The 14,535-nt window shown below is 37.5% G+C and overlaps 2 protein-coding genes across 3 annotated transcripts; one reads left to right on the forward strand and one right to left on the reverse strand.

Moving 5' to 3' along the window:
• Nucleotides 1-813: 813 nt before the first annotated feature.
• On the reverse strand, nucleotides 814-4,980 carry nup43 (nucleoporin 43). The gene is made up of 8 exons (XM_015041743.1): nucleotides 4,753-4,980; nucleotides 4,255-4,377; nucleotides 4,074-4,151; nucleotides 3,740-3,902; nucleotides 3,190-3,325; nucleotides 2,959-3,110; nucleotides 2,477-2,593; nucleotides 814-1,317 (listed from the first exon to the last, which is right to left on the reverse strand). Exons 1-8 carry the CDS (start codon nucleotides 4,864-4,866, stop codon nucleotides 1,088-1,090), a joined length of 1,113 nt encoding a protein of 370 aa, XP_014897229.1. The 5' UTR covers nucleotides 4,867-4,980; the 3' UTR covers nucleotides 814-1,087.
• Nucleotides 4,981-5,088: 108 nt separating this feature from the next.
• pcmt (protein-L-isoaspartate (D-aspartate) O-methyltransferase) lies at nucleotides 5,089-13,977 on the forward strand. 2 transcript variants are annotated; one of them, XM_015041745.1, is made up of 8 exons: nucleotides 5,089-5,395; nucleotides 8,325-8,429; nucleotides 8,515-8,546; nucleotides 10,521-10,625; nucleotides 10,782-10,902; nucleotides 12,129-12,214; nucleotides 12,391-12,617; nucleotides 13,048-13,977. In XM_015041745.1, the coding sequence occupies exons 1-7, from the start codon at nucleotides 5,215-5,217 to the stop codon at nucleotides 12,568-12,570; spliced, it is 810 nt and encodes a 269-aa protein (XP_014897231.1). In that variant the 5' UTR covers nucleotides 5,089-5,214; the 3' UTR covers nucleotides 12,571-12,617; nucleotides 13,048-13,977. The 2 variants fall into 2 exon arrangements, with proteins under 2 accessions (XP_014897231.1, XP_014897230.1); XM_015041744.1 differs by having other exon boundaries at nucleotides 12,391-12,560.
• Nucleotides 13,978-14,535: the final 558 nt, after the last annotated feature.

The following is a 14,535-nucleotide window of genomic DNA, read 5'->3' on the forward strand; positions in this document are numbered from 1 at the left end:
AGCGGCAAATGCACAATATAAAAAAATATCAAAGAATGAATTGATCCAAGTATAAAATCTAGAAAAAAAAATCTTAATTAGAATATGAAAATGTAAATAGATCAACTAAAATATGCATACCTAAAATGAAAATAAAATTGATTTTAATTAATAAAATAAGTGAATGAAACAAACTAAATGCTTAATAAATAAAAGTAAACAAAATCAACATGTAATTAGAAAAATCCATGAACTCATTCATTTCAGGGTGTCAAACTCCAGGCCTGGAGGGCCACTGCCCTGCAACTTTAGATGTGCCTCTGAATAGAATAATTAGGTCATTAGCAAGGCTCTGGAGAACTTATCTACACAAGAAGGAGGTAATTAAGCCATTTTGTTCCAGTGTTTTGTACCTGTGGCACACCTAAAACCTGCAGGACAGCGGCCCTTGAGGACTGGAGTTTGACACCCACCGACCACATGAAAACACATATGAAAAGGTAAATCTAAATAAAAACAGCATAATCACAACGGAAGAACAGAATAAACAAATTGCTCTTAATGTTTTGTGTAATTATGAGAAACAAAAATTGCTGATTTAAAAGGTCAAACTTGAGAAATTTGGCCAGATTCTTGATTTTTTTTCCCTCTAACAGTTCCACACACATCTCATCCTTTCACCACCTTTATACCTGCATCTTGTTAAAACGGATTATTTAAATAACAGGAGTATTTGGTATCTTTACTAATGTAATAAACCAAACTGACAGTAATGATTTAATGGAAATCAATCATGGATGTAAAGATAAGAAAAAAGTCATGATAATTCATAATGTTTGTCATTTTATTTACTCAGTTTTAAATGCATCTGTACAAAATTTATTTGTCTTTGAAATGGTGTACAAAAATCTTTAATTTATAATAATCAGTCACTGCAAATGTGAATTTGCCATGCACACTAATTAAGAAAAGGTTCCCATCCAGTGTTTTGGCATCTTTTATTATGAAAATACAATAACAGAGAGACAATAAATGAACTCCAGGCTCTGTTGTGCCTGAAATGAGGAAAACATGTTTTTTTTTTTTTTTGCACACACAAACAGCTCTGTTAAACTGGGACCTGCCTGTTTACAAAAATCGCCTCTCCGTCAGTCCCACAGACCAGACACTGGCCGAGCATGTCCAAGCTGTTCACAGACAGCGTCTGGCTGGGCAGCATGTGCGTCGTCTCCAGCCGGGATTTACTGGAGTCTCCATAGAGCCAGGCGCTGATGATGGACTGGATACCTCCGGCGGGCGCCATGGCGCTGCGGGACGTCATGCTGCTGTTCCTGCCGCCTGGTGATAAAAAGAAATACAACGTTTTACACCATGAATTTTAAATATGACCTAGATTACTGCTAATGTTGCAGTACAGATATTATCCGGTGTAAAATGTTGTTTGATGACAGTCTGACAAACTCACCAGTCAAATAGCATCCCTATTTTTACATGTGTAAACATTCTTTAAGAAAGTGAATGTGTTGTAAGAATATACAGTGTTTAGAAAAGCTTGAACTCCCAAGAGTCAATTTGGATTTCTGTTTAATAAATTTCCAAGTGAAGGCGTTATAAAATAATATATGAATTAATCTGAACAGTTTTCCAGCTTTGTTTTTGTGAAAAACCCTATCCTTCTTTTGTTAGAGCTGAAACGATTAATCAGATTAATCGTAATGAATTGATTGTTGAAATAATTGCCAGCTAATTTAGTAATCAATTATTCTTCTGGTGATTTTAATATTCAGACTCTAAAAAAGTCACTTGCTGTAAGAACATCACAGGCAGGGCAGTAATTAAGCCGAAACTGTACAAAAATATAAAATTTTCATTTTGCATTAAAGATAAAAAAACAAACATCTGTAAATATGTTTTATGTAGAACTCCTCATGTGGCATAGTTCCAGCTTCACCTGGTTCAAATTCTGTAAAAATAAAGAAATAATACTCCTATTAAGCACCCTTTGCTATCAAATTAATACTCAGTTATTAAATAAACAAACAGATCAGCCATACACTGTTTTGATGCGAAGTCAAGCAGTAAGCGCTGAGCTTTTCACATGTTGACGTTGGAACCATTTTTAGCTGCAGATGCTAAAAATAATCAAACGTTCACTGAAGGAATGATATGTTATTGTATTTCAAGCAATAAAATGTTTATTGTTCTGTTTTAATTGCGTTTTTAATATCGGATGAGATAAGCTTCAGTGGTTTGATTAAATGTGTAAAATCTGATCAGCCAATTTATCATCAGAGTAATAAATAGCTGCGGCACCAATGCTGGTAATCTTCAAATTCTGCTCAACAGCCATTTTCAACTTTTATCTCCAGGTTTTTGTGCAATATTAATTGTCAACATTGATACGCAGGTGATGTTATATTTTCACTACATCTAAACCAAAGCACAGAATACGCCCTTATTCCTGGCCCCGTGTATAACAATCCTAAAAGATACTCGCCTTGTAAAAAGGAGGGCATCTCGGACGGGGAGGAAGTCTCCCAGTGCAGCAGAGATCCATCCTCTGAACACGTGAACAGGTGATCGGGGTTCGTAGGGTGGAAGTGAACCTCCCACACTGCTCGCAAAAAACAAAGACACAAAACATCAGCAACACATGCCAAGAAGGGATGCAAGTCATCATCAATGAGTTAAGTTGATTGATTCGATACATAGACTAACGATTAGGTGATAAGCAGCCATTTTCTTGAAAACTTGAACTTTTTATTGAATCAAGAGACTCAACCATCTTTCCATACCATAATTTTTCATTATGCTGAATTTAAAAAATAAACATCATTCAATTTTAACATTATTTTGCATCAGCGGCCAAATTACAAAGATCTAAGCGTCTGTTATAATCAATTGAAAGCCAAACCTAATGCCTAGCGAGCTTAATGCCAAGTGCTTGAAATTTTTAAATAACGTGAGAATGAATCCTACTTTCAGCTGAGTGAGCCTCCATGAGAGAGAAGGGCATGTTTCCTTGTCTCACATCCCAGACACAGAGCATTCCATCCTGGCCTCCTGTCGCCACGATGTGCTGCTGGTTCGGATGTCTGTCAACGCAGTAAAGAGGCACTCGATCTCTCGACCTGGTTGAGGAAAAGAAAAATGTCTAATCAGAAGCAAGTAAAGTAGAATAAAATGTAGTTAGTACGTAAACTATCTTACAAAGATAGAATCTGTGATGGCGAGTTGCTCTGCTGCCTCAAGTCCCACAGCTTCAGCTGGCCGATGGAGTTCACTGTCAAAACCTCTGTTGTCCTCAGGTAAGTCACAGCATGAAGCGTGCTGCTGTCTGCGTTCTCTAACACAGGTTGAGCAACACAATAATTAGCAGCTTCCTCCTAACTCAACACTGGGTTTCAAAAGAAAAGGCTATTGGGACTGAAAGTGGAGCTGGGTGATAAATCGATTTTAATCAGTTCATTAAGTTTTTTAATTTTTTGGAAAATTCAGATTCCCCCCTCACCCCCATCAATTCCCTCCTTCGGTTTCCATAGAAACTCCTCATAGTCTGGCCCTAAAACTCTGTCGTATAACCAACAGAAGGTTGTGAAAAAAGTGAAAGCCACTTTTTGAAAACATGTTCTGTCATTTATAATTTATTTTTCAGAAAAAAATAAACAAAATCTATTCAAATGGGATCGAGTATGAAAAAGATCTGAGATTTTTAAACGATAACGCTCAGCCCTATGCAGGAGTTTAATGTTTTTCTCACCAATGACTCGAACCACTGCTTCCTGGTCGACTCTGAACACAATAATCCTGCCGTCCTCACCGACCGTTACGATTTCAGGACTGTTGCAGGCGACTCCAGTGCTGGGAGCGTTGTCACACGGGTAACGGTGGGCTCTAGCCCACTGCTTACAAATGGACAATGTCTGCAAATATAAAAAATCAACATCAGAGACACTACAACTTTGATGCAAGGGTTCACCCAACATGCTGTTCTCATAAATACACCTCGTGCATCTCAGGACAGTCCAGCCTTTGGAGAACGTACACAACAAATTATGTTTCATTGCTGAAAATGTGAGCAGATATGTCTGCACCTGACTGTTTTGATCATGGCGGAAGATGGTAACTGCTCCTGTAGATGACACTGTGACGATTCTCTCTTGGTCCAAAAACTAGAAGAAAGTTGAAGTTAAATGAAGTAACTTTTCACGGGAAAGTAATCTGGAAATCCCCCCCAATTTAAAGATCATAACATGGTTCTTTCAGGCGTCTTACCTGGAGGTCAAGAACATCTCCGTAATGCTCATGTTCACAGATGAGCTGCGGGTCTCCTTCAAATCCATCTTCCAGACCAGAACTGCCTAGATTCCCAATGGACCAAACAGAAACCTTGTTTTCCTGTAAAAAACAACAACAACAACAACAAAAAAAAAAAAACCCAAAAACAAATTAGGGCTAAGACAATATTCCAAGCAATGTTTAGTACTGTAATATTGTTATAAGGTAGAGAAAAAATTTCATACAATATCAGAAATTCCCAAGATATATGAATATACATCTAGCAACAGCAGCAAAAAATGATATCTAGCAACTTTGCAGCAAATTACACAACGCTTATCCAGGAAAAATATAGCGAAAAGAAACCCACTATTTACAACAACTTTTATTTACATACTTGCAAATTTATTTTTATTTACTAATGCAAATATAAATAAATAACAAAGAACAAACATGGTTAATGTTGAATTTGACTTTAATAAAACTGCTGCTAACCTCGTTGTCCCACGATCCAATCGCAAATATATCGGGCTGCTGCAAAGACGAATACGAGACTGGACGCCATCTCGTCTTGCTGATTTTCTGAGACACGTATTTAGCACTTTCCATTGAAACACACACTTTCTAATACTTAAAAATATATGTTTATTATTCTAAGTACTGAAGTTAGCTTAGCTTTACGTACGCGCCCGCTGCTTTGTACGTAGCTACGGTGGCGCAGGAGGTTCAAACGTAAAACTAAGCTTTTTTCCCCCCCATGTGTCCATGAAGCTTTCCGCCACCTAGTGGTAAACCGTTGTGTGACTGCGGCAAATCTCACTGTGACAGAGCAATGTGGCTTTAATGCCTCTCAGCCAACACTGCTTTTGATGCACATTCAAATAAATCAATCGTTAACTAAAATGACGCCGTTTTCTGTTCGGACGTGTCTCTGAAAAGGCGCTAAAACTCATTTGGATGTCCGGTGACGTATCCGCCGCTCCGCCGTCTCCTTTGGAGGTTGTCAGCTTCATTGGCAAAACCGTTGGCGCAGGCGCGGCACTGACAGCTGCTGTCTACTTACTCCGCAAAGTCTGCTTGATAATGGCGTGGAAATCCGGAGGAGCCAGCCACGCAGAGCTCGTTAACAATCTCCGCAGTAAGTCCGAATGCATGTGGGAGCGGCAGCGCCGTCACCTTGTTACCGACTGGTCGCCGTAAATCGGTGCACTTCGGAGGTTTGGTGTTAGCACAGGGATCAGCGTAGCTAAGCTAGCTGGTTGCTAAGCTGTTTGTTGACCTACCGTTACCACTCTCCCCACCCCTTTTCTGCAAACCACGTTCACGCGTGGAACAGATTCGCGCCTATGTCTTTGTAGGACAAGAAAACAAACCAAAAATATCAAAATATTCCCTTCATTTTGTGCATTGTGAGCTTACACAGCGAAAGTCTCGGGGAAACGTTAGCTTAGCCCGTTAGCCGTATGTGCGTCATTTGGGATTGTGCAGCCCTGCCCACCCTCATTGATGTCTGAATCTTTGACTGCACATCCATGTGAATGACAGTGACAGCTGTAAATATCACACGAGTTTCTAGTGCACGATTTAAGAAAGGGAAATGCAGTTTTCTTTCAAATTTGCGGCAGACAATTGGTTAGCACTGTGCAAAGGCACCGAGTCACTTAGCTTAGCTATTTTTCTTTAAATGTAGAATACTTTTTCTTTATCTTATCAATTTTCCGCCACAATTTTATGTCTTAACGCCCAGACTGTAGCATAGACATACAATTGACTCCATTTTATAAATTTTGCAATCAAAAATAAACCATAAATTACTTTTTTAAAATTATTATTATTATTTATTTTAGAGAATTTAAGCTGCAAGAGATATTCTCAATGTTCTGTCTTTATTTTGGTTAAAATCTGACTGCGATTGACTTAAAATATTTATTATTCAGCAAAACATCATGTTTGTCTGCTGACATAATGCTGACATATTATGTTATATGTTATAAAATATCTTATAAACATGCTATATTTACATGTTTCAAACATGTCAACTTTATATTTTATATATTTTCTTTTAAAAGTAAATAAAAAAATTTCTGTTTTGATTTTAAAAAACAAGAACTACCTTGATTCTTTTTAAATTAAATCTTGAAATTGAAATATAAATTATTCATCATTTCTGATGTTATGTTGGGTAAACATGGATGTGCCCATGTTTCAGATCATTTTTGTGCATATAGTTGAAAATATTAACTATCAGGTGTTAAAAAAATTCTACTTGGAAACGTGAAAAAAAAATGGGAAGAAAACTTCAGCTTTTGCTTTTTTTTTTTTACACTATTCTCCATAATTTTTGTGACAGAAAATAAATTTTCAGGTTACCATTCAGTTTTTCTAAGCAAGTGAAAGTATGATGACCTTATTTCAACCAGCTGTGTCACAACAAATGTGGGATGGACAATTTTCTGCAACTCTATGCTCCACAAAGCAAACTAAAATGTAATTTTTTAGTGCTATGTTAAGCGGCTTAAAAAAAAGTTAATGTAAAAGAACTGGACTGAACATAAGCTTTATCCGAAAGGAAGAAATCGTCCAAGCTCCTGCGGCTTTTATTACTGTTGCAGCCGTAATAAAACTGAGACAGATGCAGTTCTAAGTCCACTGTGATCAAGTCTGCAGTCGTCAATAATAAAGTCGCTAGAAGTGTCACATGTTTGTGACACTTGTATCGTAAATGACATCAGGATGTCTTCCCACTTTGGTTTGCAAGTCTACGTTCACTATTAAATATCTCACCAGGTCTATTTATATTCCACTCTGTCCAGGATATTGTTGCACTTCATGCTGTTTGCCATTAGCTGCAGGTTTCGAAGGGACAGAAACGGTAGAGATGTTGTTGATGTTTTTCATTTGTAATTGGCTGTGTTTACAGTAAATGGAAGTTTGGTGTGCATTTTTTGTTTTTGTAAATAAAAAGCAGCGTCTCCAGCATCTGACTTTAATAAAAACTCAGTAACTGAGTCAAGATGATTATTTATCTTGACTTTTCTTGGCATTTGTACTCATTTCTGTTGTACACTGACCTATTTAGGCACAAATGGGGGAAATTTAACCCGGAATTAGCATAATGTGCCTTAAACAGGTCGCACGTAGAGCGCATACTAATGTCCTTCCTCTGTGTTCCCGGGTCAGGCCAGGCAGTAAAGGTGGTTTTCAAACTGGAGTCGTTTTATTGAGCCGATTTACCACAGCGAATGTCGAACACGGCTCCTAAACTGAACGTATAGCTGTGGGTCAGTGTTGAATTCACTTTGTTTTGACAAAAAAAAAAAAAAAAACAGATTTAAATAAATAAAAAGAAATGGAGAATGAGCCAAAAGCAGCTTGAAGTGTGGCTTTATTTGCAATTTAGATTTGAGCAGTCTGTCGTAGGTGTAGCAGCTTGTGCAGATTATTGGTGTCCTGAAGCGGTGCGTAGCTGTGAGGGTGAGGAGAGCGAGGAAGGAGGAACTGGCTGCAGTTGGCTTTCCCTGCTGCTGGCACAAGATGCTGCAGGAACAAGTGATGAACGACTATAACATGAAGGAAAAGAAAACATATTTCTAGAGTCATTTGCAGAAATCTCTTCAGGGAGATTTGCTATAGAAGATCTTTAACTATTCTGATAGTTTCTGTCAGTTTTGTCTGTTGCAATCAATCAATCAATCAATCACGTTAATCAATTTGCATGATTTATCCTTTTTCTCTTTCTACCAAACACTGGATGACTAAAGCTTTCAGTCTGGTGCTTCGGGTTCTTTTTTCTTTTTTTTTTTTTAAAGAAAATTGCATTTGCAGAGACTTCATAATTCATTAATTTGTTGTTTTGTTTATTCATTTTGGATATTTAAAATGTCTCCCAGCTCCAGTGAAAGTTTATTGACAATGTGTTCTTGCATTATTATTCTTCCATTTTCGTTATATTAGTTGAAAAAAATGGTCTGAAATCAAAATGAATGTCGTTTATCGTGATAAATTCAGTTTGTCGTCCAGCTGGTCAACGGTAAAATGCAGTGACCCAAACTCTCTCTCTTCCTCAGAAAATGGCATTGTTAAATCTGACAAGGTGTATGAAGTCATGCTGTCCACAGACAGAGCACATTACTCCAGGTGTAACCCGTACATGGACTCGCCGCAGTCAATAGGTGCGTCCTCTCCTGCCATCACTTTGTCTGCTCTCCTTTCTGACGGACGAACTAACAGATCCTGTGCTTCTCTCTCAATCCGAAGGCTACCAAGCTACCATCAGCGCCCCACACATGGTACGAGCTCTGCGTGTTTCCACACACTCTGACCCACAACTTTGAACACTTGGTTCTGGTTCTGTTAGGTCACATGATCTAATGGAAACAGAAAAGAGCTAAAAGCGTTTCTTGTGTCGGTACATTGTGTTTATTTTGGGTGAAATTTGGAGGTACACCAACAAATCGGCCCTGATTTCCTTAATTCTGATTATTTTAGTAATGGAGTAGTCGATTATTCTGCTGATGGCTAATCAAGAAATCTTAAGCTTTTTCATTTAGCCACTTAAGCTAATATTATACAATATTAAAAATGGAAATACACAATTATCTTTTTTAAAGAAATTAACATTTTATTGCCTAAAATTCAATAGTTTCATTCCTTCAGTGTTGATCATTTGTAGCAAAGGATGATCCTGTAGTTAAAAAGAAACATCAATACAGTGTAACACTAATCAGATGAATAATATTTTTATTATTAACCAATCAATAATTGGACAGTCAGAGTTGCTTAATAGAAGATTTTATTTACAGAATTTGAACCAGGTGAAGCTAAAAGTATAGAGCACATTTACAAGTAAAGGTTTTTAATGTTAAATGCAACATGTACAGTTTTTCCTTAATTGCTGCTCTGTGTTGTTTCAGAAAATGACTGGTTTGAGTCTGCATGCTCCAGATGATGATTGTTCGATTACTAAATTCATCACAATTAATCAGATCGTTTCAGCCCAACCTAGATAAGAAACTGATGCAATAGAGAATCATAGTCCTGAGTTATTCTGGTTATGCCACCAAATGTTGGTTTCTGAACTCTTCCTCAGTTAAAACATCAGTATTGTTGTTTTTAAATGAATATAAACTTGTTTTCTTTGCATCTTTTTTGTTATTTTGACAATTTCTCATTTTCTGCAAAGAGAAATTTTTGCTTTGAATTTCAGAGACATGTCAGTAGTTCATAGAATAAAAGAACAATGCTCATTTTACTCAAACATAAACCTTTAAACAGTAAAATCAGAGAAACTGATCATAAGTGGTCTCAATTTTTTCTAGAGTTGTATCTTGAATAATTTTTTGGGTAACACTTTATTTGAAGGGGGGTGAATAAGACTGTCATGACACTGTCATAAACATGACACAACACCTGTCATAAACATGAATAAGCCTTCATGAATATTTATGACTGTTGTCATAAAGCGTCATTCAGTAAATTATGACACTTTTAATACAAAGTTGACATTATTCAAAATGTCTTTGTTATGACAACTTGACATTAACCAATAAATCATTACTGATATAAATTTGTTATAAAAGTATTACTGATTGCACTTTAAAAATTAGGTAACTTTATTAAAGGTAAAGTTTAAACAGTAATGATTTCTTAGTTAATGTCAAGTTGTCATAACAAAGACATTTTGAATAATGTCAACTTTGTATTAAAAATGTCATAATTTACTGAATGACGCTTTATGACAACAGTCATAAATATTCATGAAGGTTTATTCATGTTTATGACAGGTGTTATGTCATGTTTATGACAGTGTCATGACAGTCTTATTAACCCCCCTTCAAATAAAGTGTTACCATTTTTTGTTATTTTTTTATTTAAGAAGAAGCCAGGCAGCTAAGCTAACCTGATGCAGGTCATTTAAGTTACACAAACTCAATTTTTATTTAAATATAAACTGATAGTATTTGAAATAAATGTTTTATTTGCCTAAATAAATGTTTTATTTGCCTAAACCGTCCTTTCCTCTTTAAACAGAATCTCTCGATCGTTTGAATAGAAAAATTAGTATCGAATTTCTAGACACTGAAAGATTTGCCTCTCTAATGTTCCCCTTTTCTTCTGCCACATTTACCAGCTTGTCAGACAGAACCGGTATCGGCCGGTCAGGCGTTTTAAATATTGCTGAAAACTACTGTCAGTCTAGTGCTGAAGCTCACCCCTGCCCTGTCCGTTTCTGTTTTGTCTTTCTGGACTCTCCGTCCTCCCAGCATGCCTATGCACTAGAGCTCCTCCACGATCAGCTGCACGAGGGAGCCAAAGCTCTGGACGTCGGCTCCGGCAGTGGAATCCTGTCCGTTTGCTTTGCACGAATGGTGAGCCACACACAGGACGGGTAAACACAAGTGATTTCTCTCTGGTAGCGTCCTGATTTTTAGCACGCAGCTTCGTAGCCCAACCAATCACAGTAGATGGTGTGAAATGGTTTTCAGTGGTTTGTGATTGAACTGAACCCGTTCTGTGCTCTCCAGGTAGGCCCTAAAGGGAAAGTTATAGGAATCGATCACATCAAAGAGCTGGTAGACGATTCTGTAAACAACGTGAAGAAAGACGACCCCAACTTGATAACATCAGGCCGAGTCAAGCTAATAGGTGAGACACGGTGGACGACAGACGCGATCTGGGTTTATTTTGTCATGTTGCAGCTTGAACCGTTGCTGCTGCTCCTCACCGATGCAGGATGGATTTGCTCAGCAGAGAGTCTGCAGCTCTGAATAATTCAGCAGTGAGCACTTTCACCATCTCTGCAGGAGGGTGAAAGTGCAGCTGCAACCGGGTCCTTCGGGTTTCAAGTGCTTGGACAAATCAGATTTCAGCAATACCAGCAAGTAGCATGTATAGAAATAAAAAATATGATGTATACCACAATAAAATGGGTGAAAAGATATAAAAAAATAAATGTTATTAATTGTTTGATAAACTTGCTTTATCTTCCCGATACAGTGATTTATAAAATTTTTATTTAAAAATGAATTTTGATGAAACGGGATGAAAACTGGAGCGATCGTAGTTGACGCTGAGATAAAGAATGCATTTCTTTCTCTTGCATTCTCTGTTGAAGCTAACAGTTATTCTAGTAATCGATTAATCGATTTATTGTGACGATAAATCGGAAAAAATCTGGCCCATTCTGCAGAATCCCTACGAACCACTCAAGCCTTTTTTTCTTACACTTTTAGAAAAGATGCAGGAAATAAATTGTATTCCTCTTTTAAATAAGAAAATAAAAACTTACTGTAATATGTTATTACTTTATTTATGGTAAGCTAAAAAATACTTCTAACATCAATAATTGAAAAGCTCAGCTTTTTCTGCCATCAGTCCGGCTGACGTCTGGATTAATTTTTGGATTAACAGATTAATAATTAGAAAGCAGAATGTGAAAAGAGATTTTTCTTAGTCAGTTTGAACCACATGAGGCTAAAAATGCCACATCCTGTCAGAATGTAAATACATCCTGTCGGCATTTATTTACAGACAGGATTTAAAAAAAAATTATCTTAAATGCAAAATCTCCCCTGAATGAGGTTTTTTTTGTCATTAAATAGCCCTTTTCAAAATATGTGTACTCAATTTAACAATTAATCGATTACTAAATTAGCTGCTGATTATTTCAATAGTCAATTAATTTGATTAATATTTTCAGCCCTAATTGTCTGTGTTGAATGTTTCCACCATTATTTTAAGAATAAATCAAATTTTTTGTCCAATTTATGACTTATTGGATGATAGAAGGAAAACCGTGTGGTGTCGTCAGTGACTGGCTGTCGGTGTTGTGGTGAGTCTGGTCTCCTGACTTCCTGCTGCGTTTCTTCCAGTGGGCGATGGGAGGATGGGTCACCCAGAGGAGGCGCCGTATGACGCCATCCATGTCGGTGCAGCAGCTGCCACCGTCCCCCAAGCTGTGAGTCATTCCGAGTCCGTCAAAACTGACATAACAGAAAATAAAAGCATAAATATATATTTTGCTTTTCCTTGTCCTTACACATTTGTTGCAGATTTGAACTTCCAGAATCCCTTGTAACTGGTTTTTCATTATAATTTTAACCACACCGACGCTCTTCTCACCCACCTCTTCAGCTCTTGGACCAGTTAAAACCCGGCGGGCGTCTGATTCTCCCGGTCGGCCCGGCTGGAGGCAACCAGATGCTGGAGCAATACGACAAGATGGAGGACGGCAGCACCAAGATGAAGCCCTTGATGGGGGTGATTTATGTGCCTTTAACAGACAGAGACAAGCAGTGGTCCAGGTGGAAGTGACTTCCTTCTCCCCCTCCTCCCTCTCTCTCCTTCTCACAGTGGCAAAGGTGAAATGGTGTGGCTTGGAGCAGGCAATGGAGCACAAGAGGCTGCACTTTGCTGCTTGTAGACATTTTTTGCTTCTTCCATACCATACCAACTAGCTGCACGTTTCCCCACCCCCTTTTTTTTATTTAACACTTTCTTCACCCACTAATCTGGTTTTATCTTTTTTTTTTTTGTTCTTTTTTCCTGTTTGGAACCAAAATGTTACGTAACAGGAGCGGTGCTGGAGGTGCTTAAGGCATGATTAGTTAGTCGGTTTGGTTGCCTGCTACCCAATAAAAGCTGGTTGAATCATCTTCTCTGTGGGATGTGGCCTCAGACCGGCTGCTGTTTTTATCTGATTGCTCTGCATGCGGTTCTTCACGGTTTGCATGACAGGTTGGTGTTTCCTCTCATGTTGCTGCTCTAACGTTCACGGTCTGTCTTTCACAGGGATGAACTCTGAATAAGAAGACGATCCATAATCCACCTTTAAGTTTGAAACCTGGGGAAAACTCGGATGGCATCAGCAAGCCCTGAAATTTTGTTTCAAGCATTATAAAACATGCTTTATTTTTTTATTTTATTTTTTGTTCGACTCTAAAGAGGGACTGGAGAAATAACACTGACGGCCCTAAAAGGGCTGCAAGGAAAAGACTGCTTGAAGCTCCGTGCAGAAATATTCAAGATGGGCTTTTTCTTTCTTCTTTTTTTTTTTATTTCCAGGCCTCCATCTTTTGGTTAATTTAATTCTAACTGCTGGGTTTAATTTTTTTTGTTTAATTGCAGTCAGGTGTTTTTACATTACATTTCAGCAGGGTCAAAGCTGAATGTACGAGGAAAGCAGAACGAAAACGCCGGAGACTTTTAGATAATTCACCTAGCTACAGCGTGTGTGTGTGTGTGCGTGTGTGTGTGTGTGGATCATCTAACTGTAGACTTTTCTGCTAGAATATAAGCTTGTTTTCCCCCCAACTCCCTGCCAGCAGTATTAGAAAACACGAACAACACCGTGACCGATGTGCAGAACCGTTAGGTCACGTATGAAACACTCAGCTCTCTGGATAAAGTTCAGAAACAGCACCTAACTCACCAAAACGCATGCAGGTACAGGGCTGCGCTTCCCACCAGGTGATGTGTCGTTTGCTGCCGCTGGTCTCCATTTCCGACGTGTGCGGTCACTAACTGGGAGAGTCACTGCTTTGCCAAAATAAACTTCAACAATATAAAGCAAATGTCTGTTTTCTTGGAGAAGAAAAAAAAAGAATAATACACAAAAAAAGCACATTTTATTTGGAGGGATTGAAGTGGTTGATGATATTTGGCTTTCGCAATATCTGGAATGGCATATGAAAATAAAGAGATGTTTATGTTTTTCTTGCAGTTTTTTGTTTCGTGTTTTTCCCCAGTCAATGCAGATGGGAACAAACTGCAGGTTTTACACTTAATTTCGTAACATTTCAAGGTTCCAACTTGCACAATTTTACAAAAATAACTCAGTCTCTCTAAACCAGTCTTCATGACTTTTGCTGAAAATTAAAAGCTACTAGTTAGCATTTTTAAGTACAGATAGATCAATAATAAATGTACATTTTCAACCATTTTTCATTTTTTTCCCGCAACACTAAACTAAAAGAAGTAGTTGTATGTTTTTATGTTTTCCTTAATATATTGGAATCAAAATTATTTTAAAAAATATATCTGTCCTCTTTATTTTAAATCCTAAAGACTGAGGTAAAATGCTGGCCTTTAGAAAATTATTCGTTTGTAAAGTAGATATTTCTCTAAAAAGTTGCCTCTTTTTTTCAAAAAAGTCATGTGACAAAAGTTTGTAGGATGTTGCAAAAAATGTACAGCAACTTAAATAACTTGGTTTTCAGAAATCTCAAAATTTAGTTTGAATTCTGCAAAATTATTACTTAGTAATATTTATGTAATATT

This window comes from Poecilia latipinna, unplaced genomic scaffold, assembly GCF_001443285.1.
Source record: "Poecilia latipinna isolate Pla-1442-1.1 unplaced genomic scaffold, P_latipinna-1.0 Scaffold567, whole genome shotgun sequence".
Taxonomy (NCBI): domain Eukaryota; kingdom Metazoa; phylum Chordata; class Actinopteri; order Cyprinodontiformes; family Poeciliidae; genus Poecilia; species Poecilia latipinna.

Bases quoted from the DNA above. Each gene is read 5' to 3' on its own strand.
- nup43 (XM_015041743.1), bottom strand. From the start codon at position 4,866: ATGGAAAGTGCTAAATACGTGTCTCAGAAAATCAGCAAGACGAGATGG. The intron at 3,903-4,073 runs GTGCAGACATAT...TTATATTTGCAG, and splicing joins GCCATGATCAAAACAGTCAG to ACATTGTCCATTTGTAAGCA. The intron at 1,318-2,476 runs GCGAGTATCTTT...TTTTATCACCAG, and splicing joins GATGCCCTCCTTTTTACAAG to GCGGCAGGAACAGCAGCATG.
- pcmt (XM_015041744.1), top strand. From the start codon at position 5,215: ATGTCCGGTGACGTATCCGCCGCTCCGCCGTCTCCTTTGGAGGTTGTC. The intron at 5,396-8,324 runs GTAAGTCCGAAT...TCTCTTCCTCAG, and splicing joins GCTCGTTAACAATCTCCGCA to AAAATGGCATTGTTAAATCT. The intron at 8,430-8,514 runs GTGCGTCCTCTC...CTCAATCCGAAG, and splicing joins GGACTCGCCGCAGTCAATAG to GCTACCAAGCTACCATCAGC.